The 15,983-nt window shown below is 39.0% G+C and overlaps 1 protein-coding gene across 1 annotated transcript in view; it reads right to left on the bottom strand.

Moving 5' to 3' along the window:
- Nucleotides 1–971: 971 nt before the first annotated feature.
- Nucleotides 972–15,983, bottom strand: part of TTC17 (tetratricopeptide repeat domain 17) — a 55,616-nt gene continuing 40,604 nt past the window's right edge. The window contains exons 17-25 of the mRNA XM_066321053.1: nucleotides 11,825–11,995; nucleotides 11,313–11,563; nucleotides 10,610–10,775; nucleotides 8,124–8,244; nucleotides 7,642–7,801; nucleotides 7,102–7,185; nucleotides 5,696–5,815; nucleotides 3,388–3,531; nucleotides 972–2,041 (exon numbers count right to left, since the gene is read on the bottom strand). Of these exons, the coding sequence (XP_066177150.1) occupies nucleotides 1,910–2,041; nucleotides 3,388–3,531; nucleotides 5,696–5,815; nucleotides 7,102–7,185; nucleotides 7,642–7,801; nucleotides 8,124–8,244; nucleotides 10,610–10,775; nucleotides 11,313–11,563; nucleotides 11,825–11,995 (1,349 nt within the window). The 3' untranslated portion in view covers nucleotides 972–1,909. The remainder of the gene's footprint in view (nucleotides 2,042–3,387; nucleotides 3,532–5,695; nucleotides 5,816–7,101; nucleotides 7,186–7,641; nucleotides 7,802–8,123; nucleotides 8,245–10,609; nucleotides 10,776–11,312; nucleotides 11,564–11,824; nucleotides 11,996–15,983) is intronic.

Genomic DNA, 15,983 nt, shown 5'->3' with positions numbered 1-15,983 from the left:
CAACTACTTATCAAGCACTACAAACGTGAAGCACACCAGTTAACAAAACTGAATAAAAGCAGCCACTCTGCACATTAATTCAAGGAAAAGCCTTTGCTCTTTTTTTCTCGATCAAATGGAAATTCTTTCCATTTACTTGCACCCGCCTTGCTATTTTCCCCTTCCACAGCTCTATGTCAGAAACCTCTGTAATTCATCACCCCAGTCCATGATGCTAATGGTGGTATTAGACCTTTCATGAAGTGATCTTCCTCTTGGAGTTTATACAGAGATACAGCTATGCCTGTCCCCAGCCAGTAACATTCAGCCTTCCAGCAGTCTTGGAAAGAGAATAAAATTTGACATGCTATTGACTCTGTTGACAAAAATTTAACACATTCACCCATTTTTAATAAAAATCTACCCAACAGTAGCACTTGCTCATACCTCTGTCAGGCATCCTATATAAATGGGAATTACTTGCAATATAACAGAGGTAAAGTTTGTGTAAGAACTCCTCATCTTCAGTTGTATATATGAATATTCAGGGATTCTTTTATGAAGTAGTAAGTTTCAGTATTATAAAAATTACACTGATGTCATAGTTTCTGTCACTGCCATACTTACTCTTAATTTGCATCAATGAGACAGGAAAAATATTGGGGGAGGAAGAAAACCCAGAAAGTTCATCAGCATTGTTAGTTCTTTAAAAAGAATCACTAAGAAGGATGTTTAATACTTGAACCTGCAGAATGGTTTACATGACAGCTGAGTTAGTTACCATTTCCTTATTTCCTTCTGCCACAAACAGAGCCAAATGGAGAGATACAAAGAATTTTCCAAGGGCATGCATAAAATCATTGGCAGATCAGGAGTGTCAAAGGCTTTCCTGGCTCCCAGCTCAGTCTGTTCCCAAGGAAAGGCTGTAGCTCCTTCAGGCTAACCTGGAGTCTTGCAAGTGGCGCATGACACACACAGTACAGGAGAAGCTGTGAGTTGTTCATAAACAATTTATTTTATTTCAAATATGTGCCCTTTTTGATTCTGGAGAATCATGTCCTCCACCAACCAAAGACAGAACTGAGTTGGAAATCTTCCACCTGACTTTTCTGCTGTTGGTACCTTGACACCATGTCCCTCCTCCTCCTTGGCAGCTGAAAGTATGGCTCAGGGTGAGCATAAACTTGCACCTTATTCCAAAACGGCTAGAAATACAGTGAACAAAGAATTAGTAAATCAACCACTCAGGGAGGCAGAGGGCTATGAATATACAGACAAATATAAAACATCTTATGGGGATTTTTATCAATTTTTTTTTCTGCATGTATGATTAAAAACTACTTTGACTTCAGGGTCCTGTTGTTCCCTCCTCCTCATTTCCGAACACAAATGAACAATTCCAAAAACGCTTCATGTTTCTCTTTTTTTTTTTTTAAATAAATATTTAGAAGTCTGTTCCTCTCCTTCCATAAGAGCAGGTAATGCGGTATGGAGTGAACAAGACTGGACAAAGCATGACTTTCACATGGATGAATTGCTGATTATCTCTTCTTACTATTTGGTACATTGTGTGCTTTGCATTTCCAGTGGCTTAGATTATAAGACATGAAGCAAGTTATTTTGGATGCCGATGCCAATCTGAGCATTACGGAAAAACTAACAGTGCCTAGGTCCTGTTACAGGTGGTCATGGACTCATGGAAGTTTCTCGGTTTAATATTTACACGGATGTTTTAAAATTATGGTCTGTGAAATATATTTTCCAAAGATGCTCCTCTATCTGACAAAAAAATAATAAAAGAACCCCTGATCCAAATCCCGTCTCTTTTTAACAGTCCTGTTAAAAATTTCGATTCATCAATTTATCTTAGCACACTTAAGAGCAGAATAGAGAATAATGACATTTTAAAAAAGGAGAAAGATGCTGATCTCTAAGGAGACCGTCGCTCTTTTTTCAGAAGTAAATGACACTGGATGGTGCGGATTCGATTCTTTGCTGGGGCAAACTCCGGCTGAAGCTTTAGTGTTGACTCATACCATTTCATGGCCTTTTCAAACTCCTCCTGTGAAGGAAGAAACCAGAGTGCAAAGAGTCAGATTCTAAAAACAGTGAACACATTTTCTATGCCTTGCCCATCCCAACCAGTTGTGTAGCATGATATGCATGAAGGTAACTGAACCAATCCTTGTGATGTAGGATTTTTTCCTTCTCTCACAAATAACTGATATTTTCTTGGGCTAATGACTCAGTTCTGCATAATCCATGGAAAGGAGCCCAGTTATTGCTGAGAATTATTGACCAATGTTCTCGCCTTTTCTTTTTAATAGTACACCTCTGTATTCTTGCTGTGAAAGTAACTTTTTAAAACAGATTTCAGCCAGAATTTGAGTAGATCAAAGCTTTAAAATCATGGACAAAGCAAAACCATCAACTTTTCTGAAAAGCTAACAGTTTTAGAAACAACCTGAAATTATTTTTAAAAGATTACTCAATAAAAAGAGTAAAAACTGAACAAAACTCCCCCAAAACTTAAAGACCATACAATAGCTAGACAATTTCAATTGATAAGCTGGACTCCAGGCTGGTAGTTAGAAGCATTCATGTGGAAATAGCATCTATTTTTGTATAGCTGAAATCTCATTACCTATGCCACCTTGCTTTTTTATTAACTAGGAAAACATGCCAACATCCAATAGTATATTACAGGAAAAATGAGAGGAGAAAAGACTCAAAACATTCTGGGGTTTTCAGTCAGTTTCATTACTTATTTTTTTCTCTTAAGTTCCTTTTCTATGTAACTTTAGTTATGCAGTAGAGATAATACGTATTTCTGGCCATATCATAAAGACTAACTAGATCAAGCTGAGTTGTAAATCTTCATTTCTTTAAAATGGTGTATTTTTATAGTATATATATAGACAGTATGAAGAAATTTGAGTTCAATCTGCAAATTATGCTGGGCATTGATAATCCAGATACTGAAAATGAACTTCCTTTGTGTTTGTTCACCACAACTGTAAGTTGTGTTTTACTTAATATTCCAAGCTTAGCTCTTCAAAACAGAGACCAAATTCATCATTAATTTTCAAGTATTATAAAATATCCTGCATTTAGATGGGTGGATAACCCAAATTACCAATTGTTTTTACAAAGCTCTGCACACAGCATTCTCAAGCCAGCTTATAAAAATGCAGGCCTTAAAGTACTAAACGTGAAATAGGTGTAAAATAAGTTAAAGTAGGACTAAAATACATAAAAGTTTTGTCTTTCAAAAGATACTCCTTCTTGATGATCATACCTCAATTTCTTGAATGCTGATCTTTCAAAATTATTTGTGAGAATAAAAACTTCTCTATACATGTAAATAGTGTCCCAAAGACAGCCACTCGTGGGGGGCAGCACACTCACCATTGCTACATAGACATTTGCCAGAGTGAAATGATTGACCACGAAGTGCGGCGCTATTTCCACTGCCATGGTAGCCACAATGATGGCATCATTCCAGAGTTTGGCGTTGTGGAAGATGTTTGCTAGGCTTATTAGTGGTACATCCTGGAGGAGAAGAGCAAGCAACAAACAGCTTCTTTCCATTGCAATTGTCACAGGATCAGCAAGACAAACAGAATAATTCACCACCAAGCTGCACCCATCTGGTTCCTACCCACTTACCTCTCTTTTGATGTTGAGCATAATGATCCAGTCCTATTTTAATACAAAACTGCATCTGGGCCTGACTTACAAACAAAAAACACCTCACATCCACATCCACTCAGAGTAGTGACAAACATTACTCTTGGACAGAAAGAACGGCTCAAAAAATTAACTCATTTAAGTGTATGTACATTTAGTTTTTAGAAGTTCTTATACTATTTTTTCCCCAAAGATGAGATGCACTCTTTAGAGACAAGAGAAGCTGTTTTGTTTCAATATCCTCCTTTAGCCCTTGCATAAAAGAAAAGGGAATATGAACAAAGGGGACAGCAGGGAAGGGAAAACATGCTCTAACCATTAGTGCAACAGATGCATCATTTTTTTTTGTCCTGCCACAGAACTGTTATTCTGATGGTGAGTAATAGCTATAAATAAAATTTTCTCAGCTGGACACTGATGGTACATTCTTTATTTCCTGGACTTACAGACTGTGACCTTGTCTGACTGAAAAAATTGTAGAGCCCTGGCAGCCATAACAGACTCTCTGGGAACTGGGCCTCACACCTTCACAGCACAAAATACTGCTTATTACCAAGGCTTAGGTGCCCTCAACAGGACAATAAAAAGTTCTGGATGTCTGTGATCCCTGATTCCTTGATCCCTGACTCCTTCACATGTCAAGGAATACCTTTTCCGGACAAGTTATCTGTGGTTTGCAAAGCAGATATTATACATGTCAGAATCACAGAAGTTGCTCACAGGAAAATCAATTACCTTTTATTTGCATGAGAAAAGTTAAGAGAAAGTAGCCAAAGTGCATAAAAGCAAAGAGCAGGATAAACCAAAATAGACAAAATAGCTTTAATTCAGTGCTAACTCCGAGTAAAAGCTGCAGCTCTGTCTTTACAAACAAGATGCAGAGTTTTCTCTGGAGGCAGCTTCAATATGGAGAACAAAAGGCAGAAATTTGGAGAGTCATACTATCTCTCTTCTATCATACTATTCCACCATAACCTTGCCAAACTGTAGTTTCCAATCAATAGTCTGACCCTTACAGATCACACAGCTAAGGACTGTGGCTCCTCAGTGAAAAAATTACATAGAAAAACAGGAAAACAAGCAAAAGCTGGATGTGTTAGGTCTTGGTTCCAACCTTGTTTTAAATAGATAATTCAAAGAAATAAAATTATAGGAAACATACAAAGGATGTGCAGCGGGGATGTGCATTTCTTAGTTGAGGTATTTCTGCTGTTAATGGCTAAATCCTCCTAAAAATATCCTGGAAGCGTGAATTACTTTGTCTCCCACTTTTCAGAGAAAGGTTGAAGACCAAGAATCCAGTGGAGTTTACATTTTTCCATGATGCCCAATTCGTTGCTCAGGTCCCAAAGAAAACTCTGCTATGTTGAGTAAGGAGCCTATATTGCATTTATCAGTTTGCAAGGGGGAGCTTGCTGTTTAAGAGCAGACATTACAATGCTCAGCACAGCACCTGGCAAGGTGAAGGGTACAGAGCACTTCAGCCAACTGAAACACTGAAGAGAAGATGGTGTCCAAACTGCTGCCTTTTGTTTGAGCTATTGCTATACGCAATAGCTGTGCAAAGTCAAGGATTTAAGATTAAGATTCAAGCATTTAAGTAATTCCTTTAGATAACCACCTCCCACACTCTCTAAAAGCACAACCAGAAGACACATTCCTCTCTCAAAAATCATAACCTGAAAACATACTCCCACATCTGAGGTTAGAAGACTTGTCCAGACAAAGGCTGATGAAGACTCAAAGTCCTAACTAAAGGGAGGAAGTTCAAGTCTGGGATACCCAGAGAGGTGTCAAACCTACTGAACTGCACGAAATGCCACTGAACCTTATCTGCAGTTATTTTTAAGATACAGTCCATACTAAACAAAGGGTGAAAATCCTGGTTTCACCTCAGGTACCTAATATCTAATACACCAGAAACACCTGATATACAGTGTTAGCATTAACAACAGCCTGTGAAACTCTGCCCTGTCAAACAAAACATTCTTTCATCTGAGTAGCGGGCCCACACACACATACACACCTTCATGTGATGGGGTGCATAGTGCAGTGCTTGCCGTAAACAATCGATTGCCTTCTTTCCTTGGCCTTTCACCCTCCAGTAAAGAGCTGCCATGCTAGAGAGGACCCATGAAGTCTGATTCTGGCAAAAGAAGAGCACAAAAACCTGTCATGTAAACACCATAGTGAATAATCTTTCTACCTTTCACTCTTCCAGTGTATTTGATATACTGAGGTAGAGGATGTTACACTTTAAAAAAGCATTAAACTATTTCAAAGCAGCAAAAAGTTTCTGACAACATATATGCAATAGCCAGGTAAATGAGACTGCCAAATGAAACAAATTCCAAGTGCAACATCATTTCCTTAGGAAAGGAATAGCAGTTAAATAGCTTTCAACAGCAACAACAGTTTCAGCAGCCACAACAGCTTCTAACCAGCTCTGTGATGCTGAGCATCTATATGTGCACACACGTTACCCAACATGAAGGAAAAAACTTAGCTAAATTAGCTGATTGGACTTATAGGCTCCCTGCAGTCACTGGAAAGAGAAAGGATGCCCTGGGAGGCAGCTCAGTCCAGAAGCCTGACAATGCCCAGCTTCCAGCTGGCTGATTCCCATGCCCCGTGTTACAAAGGAAAATACCGAGAATTCTGTTCCTAATCTCTGCACTAAATATTCAGCTTATTTGGATGAATCTTGGTGTCTGCAGGGGAAACTAGCATGAAAAAGAAAAAGCTAGAATACATCTAAACTGAATAGAAACTAAGCATCCCTTGTCTGCTTTGTGGATCGCGTGAAAATTATGTCCCTAATCCTCTCATCCTAGGGCTCACAGCTGAGGTCCTTAGTAGCCTTTAGCTGGGAAGTTCAGATTTCTCTGGGGAGAACAGGAAGTGCAGGCCTGCACATGGTATCACACCTCTGCCTGAACACATCTGACACTTCAGGCCGACGCTGCACCAGGTAGAAGCAGCAGGCTGAAGTAACAGGAAGCCCCATTGAGCTGCCTGACTGCTGCATGCCAGGAGTGTTACTGGAGAGGGGAGACATGGCTTAACTTCACTTTCCATAAGCTCCAAGTCAATGTAGCATAAAGAGAAAGAAGAGGGCTGAGAACTGTTGAAATAGTTTAATAAATCAATGATCAGCAATGCTACTCACTACAGGGCAGGAAACACTGGGACATTTGACAAGCTTAAGTTTCAGCAGAGAGATACAGAAGACACTTGATGGTATAAGCACAGGATATACCTCAACAAAATACCTGTGAGGGCATTACAGATGCTAAATAGACACAAATCCCTAGTCCAAGTACTAATACATTCCTTGAGCAGGATTTCAGACAAACGATTTGAGACCGGATTGACCACTATGCCAGTCATGAGCAGTAAGCCCAGACTTCTCACTTCCTCCTTTACACATACCTTTTCCAAAGCTTTGGCTATTCGAGTACCAACTTGTTCTAGTGACTGTGGGGAGTAGTGGTCTTTGCCAAGATTCTGTAGGACCTGTGGAAGAGGAAGTAGAAGTGCTTAGATGCTGGAACCTGGTAAGAGATGTCCCTCCCCTTGCATTTACAAATGCTGTAACCTGCTTCAGCCTGAACATCACTGTCTATCTCGAGTTGATACCATTTGTATAACACAGTGCTGTAACTCCATGGCACTGAATACTAAGAACACTAGAAATTCTGAGTATGCTGAGTTGGACTTGACTTTCACTAATTCATCCACAAAGAGCTATAAATACAGAGACACTAATGGTGTTTTAGGATTTCCCTCAGGCCAGACTGTAGATGGTTGGGAAAATATTCTGGTAAAATTTCATGCTGCACTGTTCTTAAAGTTTTATCCAGGCATTCACTCACTGAAAGTCACCTCTGGAGACAAGGCACTGAGCTAAATGCACCTTGAATCTGCCATGGTATGGCCATTTTTGTGTGATGGCCTTCAGCTCTGGCATACCTCTTTCAGTTGACTCTCTCCAGTGTAATGTAAGCTGGCCCGACTAGAGACACCTTGCAGGTGGTCCAAAGTATGCATACTGGCTGGGAGGTTTGGGTTACAAAGGGGCTCCATGGCTGGTTCCTGCAGCTGTGTGGCAAAATCAATGTGTTCTGTAATGCTACAAATGTCATAAAACAAGTCAAATTAGTTAAGAGAACAGAAGAGTCATTAGAAAGCTCTCTAGTGAAAGTAAACTGCCCAGAACCTGGCAGAATCTCATTTGAGTAGCTCAGGAAGCAAGATAAACTGGCTCTTTCATCTGCACTTGCACTTTTCAAGTCTAATTGATGAAAATCTACATGACGTTTTCAAACTTCTTAAAAATCCTGGCAGCTCTTACTAACATAAAATCTTCAGTTTACACACACACTGAAGACCATGTAACTGTCCTGCTTTGTATAAGTATCTTACTTAGGGCTCATATCCAAGAAGATACTCACTCAATGTTTTTAGCAGAAACAGCAAGCCACGTGCTGGCTACAGTTGTAAGCTCGACCCTGCGGAGTTTCAGGCATTCATCAGGACTCGGCCAGCCAAGGCTACGGTAGTCACGCCTTTTTCCTTGAGAAAGTAAAAGAAAACAGAAGAAACTTTATGGAAGGGGAAAGACATTCTACTTCAGTACAATGATTCTTAAAATACTTCATGCCAGTGGATACATCCCCTACATGACATAAAAGTCACTGTCTTGCAGACACATTTCTTTAAGAACATTCCTGAATCTAAATGGACTGAATGGGACGGGTAGCATGCACAGCAGAACCAGATTGTGCACAAGACGGATTAGGAGATAAAATTTCAAAACCTGTTTCATTACATTTTTTCTAAAACCACAGATGAAGAACAACTGCGCATCTCGTTTACAGGTAATGTCTCTACTTAAATGTCCTTAAACCAAATTTGTGAGTCATCATTAATGTTCTACAGCTACAGTTAAAAACTAATTAAAGTTGATTGGTCTATCTGTTAACAATTCCAGGTGAAAAATACTGCCAATACTGTTCAGTGAGTATTGTATCAGTGAGTCTAAGTGAGTCCAAGACAGTCAGTGGCTTTTATTGTGTTCTTACACTCAAGATAGAAACCTTCCTGGAACTATTTAACAATTACACTTTAGCTCTCCCATGTTGCAGAGAAGCAAAGCAATGCAGGGGAAGGTTAAATAATTGGCTTTATGTTAACAAACAGATCGGTGAGACAAACATGAACCTGATCTTCACATCTGAACTACAGCCTACCTAAGTCTTTCCCTCAAATTTGGTGGATACTCTATCAAGTCCTAGGAAACTGGTCTGTGTTAAATGTAAGAAACATTTTCCTCTCGTGTGGGAAATATCCAAACTATTTGGACCATAAGAAAAATTTACTATAGCAGTAGATTTGCCCAGTGGGAAGCCAAGTTTAACAACATGCCAGTCTATCAAACCAGCTACGTAGACAATATTTCAGTACTTATTTCTAGTTACATGAAATTTTGCCCATTTGGATGCCATTCCTATTTCTCATCCAAGTTATAGTAAACCACTTCATCATATTTTGCAAATAAGGAAGAAGTCTGCAGTAGCATGTATTTTGTAAAGTATTGTGACAAAAGAGAAATTAATTTTGACATACAAAGGGAAATTTAAAAGGGAAATGATAAGTTCTCATCACCACCACTGTGAACTATCTGAATTCAAGTTCTTATTGGCATGAACAGCAAAGGACATATGGAGGTATGGAAATTCTACAGAGACAGTTCAGTAGTCTGGGAAGGAGTCAAACACAAGACAGATACCATCATTCCTCTGCTCTACCAAGAACTCTCAAAGGTGATCTTCAATCTGTTACTTAAATTTTGATGATCTAGTTCTTGCAAAGAGGATGCCAGCAGACCCTGCCTCACAGGAACATCAGGAAGATTACTTTACAATCAAGGGATGCTATTTAATAAAGCCACAAAAGTAACTCAGAGGGAAAGAAGATAAACATTAAGGAAAGGACAGATGTGTGCTCACAAATGATAGTCTGTTTCCATGTATTTCTTCCCCCTACTATTTAAATATTTAATTCAATACCCTACGTTTGTCAGTTGCTAAAAAAGGAAGTTGTTAAAGATTTAATGTAAAAGCCTTCAAAATGTAAAATCACTTTTCAGGTCATCAAATCATCAAGGACTAAGATGCACGGTAGAACTTTGCTTACACATCAGTCCCGCAACATTAAGATTTTAGCTCCATTGAAAAGTAAGCCAAGAAGTATGGGGGTCAGTTACTTTGGCACCTTATTAACAGATTACTCTCCAATTCCTCTTATTCATCTAGCAAAACTCCATCTGCCTCTCAGAATGTCATCTGTGTTGGCGCAAAACTCTACTCTTCTGTAGCTACAGTATTTTGGAAGAGTCTCTCAGTTTTCTCTTCTAATACCACTGAAAAATTACAGCAGAACAATTGATTTTTGTTTATTTACTTCATTTTTATTAGACTAAGCCTTCAGCTCTCTTTGTCTATCTTATGTTTAGCCAGAAGAGAGTACAAACTCTTATTCTGCATCCTGATAAACTAACTCCTCTGCCCATTCAGTTTATCGAAAGAGATCACCAAAGTTCCCTCTCTCTTTTACAACTTCTACTCATAATATCTACCTCCTTCATTCTCCACTCTCACCACCTCATCCCCAGAAGTTTTGGAAATTAATGATAAAGTTTTCATTCAACACAACATTAGGCTGCACTTCATCAAGAAGGTGCAGATGGAAGAGATTTCTTATTTATTTCTTATTTTTCCATGTACTCACTTAGAAGGGACATTTCACTACCTAGTTTTTGTGATGCTTATTTTCAGTAATAAACCAGTGTAATATAAAGGCTGCAAAGAAAATAGTAATCATCATAGTAATACCAAAGGATGCAAACAATTTGCTTTGTCTAGAAGCAGCAGGTTACCTATTGGTCCAGGAGAAGGTATCTTTGGTCCACTGATCTCCAGAGCAGTTTGGTAAAAGTTTTCATTTTCTGCATTAGTTCCTTCTTCTACATTTCTCCCAGCTGGCTCCTGGAGATCCAAGCTTTCAGCTTTCGGTTTCTTTAAACGTTTGACCTGAAAAGTGATCTACCAAAAGAACAGTGTACGCAAGGTCAACAGTAAGAAACGCCATGACTGGTTTCAGTTTCAATGCACCACTTGTTTCAGCCCAGTGATGTTACAGATGAGAACTTTGTCTCTCTCCTTTCCTCCCCATCTCAACTCATTCTCAAAGCCTGTTCCCTTTCACTGCATCATACCATGCAAACCAAGGATACAACTTCTGACCTCCAGCATAGGAGAAAATCAATTCAACTGCTGGAGAACTGCAAGGCATTTTTCAGTATATATTTTACTGGAAACACAATGACGAGGGATTTCCATGTTTTCATGCAAATCAGAACTTCTGGTAAAAATATCTTTTTATTTTTAACTGTGAGCAAGAAGTTGGTGATGGATTGAAACTACTTGTTTATTCCACACCAGCATCAACAACTACATCTTTTAGGCTATAGGGAGGTTCACAGATCCGCATCTCCTGGTGTCAAACCCCTTGAACTATTCTCATCTTTCCCTCCTCCATAACATTTGGTACAAGACTTCAGTAAGCTCATTCAAACTTACCCATTCAGCTTCATCATCATCACCACAGTCCCCAAAACAGGAGCTAGCAAGTCCATCCTGAGATCCCTTCTTCAGGACCCGGATTCCCTGCAAGTCCATTCGACGACCTTTTACCTCCAGTGCCCCTTCAAAAGCTTCCTGAGGCCAAGAATTTTCAAACTCATCCACCAAAGCCAGCATCTCTTCAGACATCTGATCATCTTCTAAGTCCTCAACTCCTTCTGAACCATTGCTTTCTGCAGTGACCGTGTCTAAGAGGGAATACCATTAAAAACTTCAAAAATAATTTTCCCTGTGCTTTCACAAGTTGTACAAAAAGAATCTTTTCTCTGTCACCCACTTTTCCACTTGCACAACCCAAGTATCACTGACTACATACTAATTTATGGGTTACTTGTTACTTTATGGACAGAGAAGGGAAAACATAGCTTCTCAGTGAAAAATAGACAGGTCTTCTGAAAAATCTAGAAACCATTTCATTTGTCAGAACTAATTTTGTAAAGCTGACTTACTTTCCAGTTTCATGAAGGAAGGATCCCTTGCTGAACTCTGAGTAAGGACTTCTGGATCTTCTGCACCTCCTTCAGAGTGTCCTTCTGTCACTGCTGTAGCTGACTCATAGCGGTCATCAAAGTATTTCTCCTTGCCATAACTGCCATCTGGATTTTTCTCATGACAGTGGCCTGAAAGAGAGAAATTTACTGATATACCATGACAGAAAGCTGCTCTTGGATACAAGTGCAAAAGGCGTGTTGTGGAAGCTACCATCTTCTAGTTTTCTGTGGATTTTCTATGTTTTTAATCTACAGATTAAAAGAATAATTCTATGAAGTATCAAAGACTTCATTCAGTGATTAAAAAACTGATCTGCCCACTGACAAGGGAGATCATGCAAAACAGTTACAGGAAACTATGTTATTAGGTATATGTTGTGAACAACTAATGCTAAAAAAATCAGTTACTTTTCAAGAGAAGGTTGCACAGGAGTTGAGAAATTACTGTTTGTTGGTAGCCACTTCGATTAACACTCCCAAGACGTGTTTTAGTGACAATGCACCATATGAGGTGCTGGCCTGCCACACGAACTTTCACTCAAAACACCATAGTGGTCACCATGCTTACGTGCAAGAGAAAAAGGGCCAAGACAGACTGATCCAGGGATGCCAGACTGACCTTCCATGCCAGCAACAGACAGCATGTTGGTATGACTGGCCCATCGAACAGAAAAACAAAAGCTAAGAGCATTAATTTGTGCAAAAAATCAGAAGTTTATATGGCTGAAAAATTAGCATCTATAATTTTGTGCTCAGGTTACAAGTTCACATTCCATCAAATGCAAAGATCTAGGAATAACATTGGAAAAAAACCCAAATGCAGAGTCAGTAATAAGCAGAAACAAAAAAGCACAGACTTGCAACAGTAGCCTTTGAGCTTCCTTCATGCCACATAAGCATTCAGACAGTTCAAAGGCTGGCCACCTGCATCTTTGTAACAATACTTTTGATAATAAATACATCTGAACTACACATGTCAGATTTTCTAATACTAATTACTTTCCAGGGCCAGAGGTGCTTAAGGAACACTGCTAATGACACCATTCTCCACATGTGTGAGAGGCTGGGAACTGCCCTGAGCCCCAAGGTACAGCTTACAGGGCTGAGACATGGACTGGGGGCACTTGTCTCATCATACAGGAAACCTGTCCCCACTCAGAAAAATGTACTCTATGTACACAGCTACTGCTCTCAGATCCTTCCTTCCTTCATTTCAATCAGTTGTGAGTGAAAATAGTATACATATACAAATGAATTAAGAAGTGAACAGGTGAATAAAAGAAAAATTACATACAAGATTCTCAAGTACATTCCCTGTTCTGCCTTCTCTGAGTGCACATTGTATTTCTCCATGCACATGGGAAGTGTTATTTTTTCCAACCAACAGCATAAAATCAGAAGAATGTGAATAAAGTAGATCAGTGACCCCTTTCTACTTCACACAATGATCCTATGCTACCAAAGAATAATTCTAGGTTTTATGCCTTTATCAGGCCAGTGGGATGAGAGGATGGTTCTAACTCTCATGTAAGGATAACCTGTTTCACTGCTTCTCTGCAAGGTGAAACTACAGGTTTTAGCTCTCTCTTTCTCCATCTGGCAACACTCAGGTGTCATCTTTGGAGGAGAAACAGACCAGTATTTTCTCTGTGTGTGTGTGACCAAAACCAAACAAATTAAACTAGATTTATAAATCCTTTGGGAAAACTATTTCTTTTCCCACCTTTTCTGCTGAATGTAAGAAGACAAACAACTTTATGCGTAAATATATAAAACAGAAGTAATTAACTTCCTAAACTCTTCTAATATCTACTGTACAGTTATACTCAGCCTTTCCTACTCTAACAGTCATTGATCCTTTTCTTCTATCTCCTGCCTATCTCTCCCATTCTGCCAGTAAAAAATTATTTGGTTTCATTAAAAAAAAAAAAAAAAAAAAGAAAAAGAAAAAGAAAAAAGAAAACAAACAACCCCAAACAAACAAAACAACCAACCAACCAACAAAAAAAGAAAACCCCAATCACTTCAATATATGGAGAGCCTCATGTTTAGTTACGAGAAATGGTGCACACAGAACACTTAAGCTGCCCACACCTGACATCAACCCAGCCTTATTTCAGTGCAAGTCAGGTGCTTCTCAGAAATGTGATGATCACAATTACTTTTGAAGATCCACTCATCATAAATATAAAGAAAGATGCAGAGGGGCTCAAACCCAGACAACTATTTTTAATTGAAATAAAAATGTCAAAAAGAATTAAAAAAGCTGGAAAGCGTAAAGAGAAGGGAAAAAATATGATGGCACTTAAAATTCTACTTAACACCAACTCTGTTAATATTAATTTACAAACACTGACAGCTAAAAACAGACTATATGACTATGCTGGCTTTCTTGGGATCTGAGAGCTGCTATATATAGAAAACTGAGTGACCCAATTTTTTCAAATTGCTGCTTTCAGTTGTCTGATGTTGCTGGAGACAAAAATGCTAGCTGAAAAAGCAATGGAAGTTGAAGATCTCTAGTGAATGAACCATGAAGCTAGTGGTACTGGAACACTGCAAGCCAGAACTTCACATCTTCTGTCAGCCAGATGCCTGAAGCCCACCAGGGAAGTTCAGTGGGGAAGAGTGTGAGGCCAGCAAGGGAACAACACAGCCCCAAACTGCAGAGGCATGTTCTCTGTAGAACTCTGGCTGTATTACTGCAATACTTCCAGCACCTTCACTGGGTGATGCACAGAAGTGACCAGTGACCTACAAATGCTCAGCTATTTATTATTAATATTTCACATATATTTTGGCTGTCTAAACCTGCACCTGTGAGTTTTAGGTGCGAAGTCCTGACATGGTGATATTACAAAACCTGGAAGTCTAAAATTTCTACATTGTACTTGGTAAGTTTAGATAACTCCATCCTGAAAATTTACTAGAGAAGGATCACTTACTCATTTATTTTTTGACAGCAGCTGTTGTCACTCTTCCTACTGATTCTGTAGAGCTAAGAAAGCTCAGAGGGAAGCAGATCAGAATCTGCCTTACCTTTCGTATTATGGGATCTGGTTACCAAATTCCAGAGAATGAAACAAAAGTTATAGTGATGATACTAACAAGCGTCTAGGTCTTTATTTAAATGATGCAAGTAACACAAATAATGTCTACCAGGTAAAGGTAGAAATTGGCAGAAAAAACCCCACAGAGTAATTCCTAATTTATAAAGGAAATCCTCTGGAGAAAAAAAAGCAAATACAAACTCTAAAGTGAAGCATTGAGACCTCGGAGATTAAAATCAGAACACAGTATTGTGTATTAAAGAACTCTATTCCCATATTGTTACAACTTGTAATTTTTTTGGCCAATGTGAACACAGCATTATACAGCATTAGCACAAACCAAACTTTAAATATAAGAAAGATTTGCTTGATCATCCATCCCATTTAATGTCAACCACCGTCATGATTTTCAGGAGCCTTCTCAAAAGTCCACTGAAGCTGTGGTAACTACTGCAGTCGGTAGGGCAGAAAAACCCCAGATAAAAAGCCAGGCTGCAGCTCTTTAGGAATGGGGTGATTTGAACTCTTAACCTGAAATCCACTTAGCATAAGGAGGGAAGCACCCAGAGTGCTGACATTTGTCACAAAAAAGGAGAAATATTAGGAGGGAGAAGCAATGCAGTAACTGAAGTTTAAGACTTGCTCCATCTATGAATGGGTAACAAATACTTATTCTGAACCATATTTAATGTTGCCACATTTCTCAGAAAAGTCATACCTGGAAACCATGACGAACTTTCCTCATTACATATCAACTTTTCTGGTGCTACTTGCTGTTTTTTGTTTTTTTTTTTTTTTTTCTAAGAGCAAATTTCTGCAAACTTAGTTGACTCAGATGCTCAGATTGAAAGCCACTCACTTAAGGCAAGGAAAGAAATGTAGGAAGTACAGAAGAGAAGGAAAAGATGAACAAACAACACCCCCAGAGTATCATATTGAAGTGCTGCACCTTGGTTAAGAACCTCAAAGTAATCATTAAATTAGGCATTGATTATTCTGAAAATGTAAATGAACTGCCACTGTAGCTGTTTGTTTCCTGTGGTACATCTGGCAGAGAGAATGAGGCC

Source organism: Sylvia atricapilla, chromosome 6, assembly GCF_009819655.1.
Source record: "Sylvia atricapilla isolate bSylAtr1 chromosome 6, bSylAtr1.pri, whole genome shotgun sequence".
Lineage (NCBI taxonomy): Eukaryota > Metazoa > Chordata > Aves > Passeriformes > Sylviidae > Sylvia > Sylvia atricapilla.
This window is presented reverse-complemented; position numbering and strand designations above follow the sequence as displayed.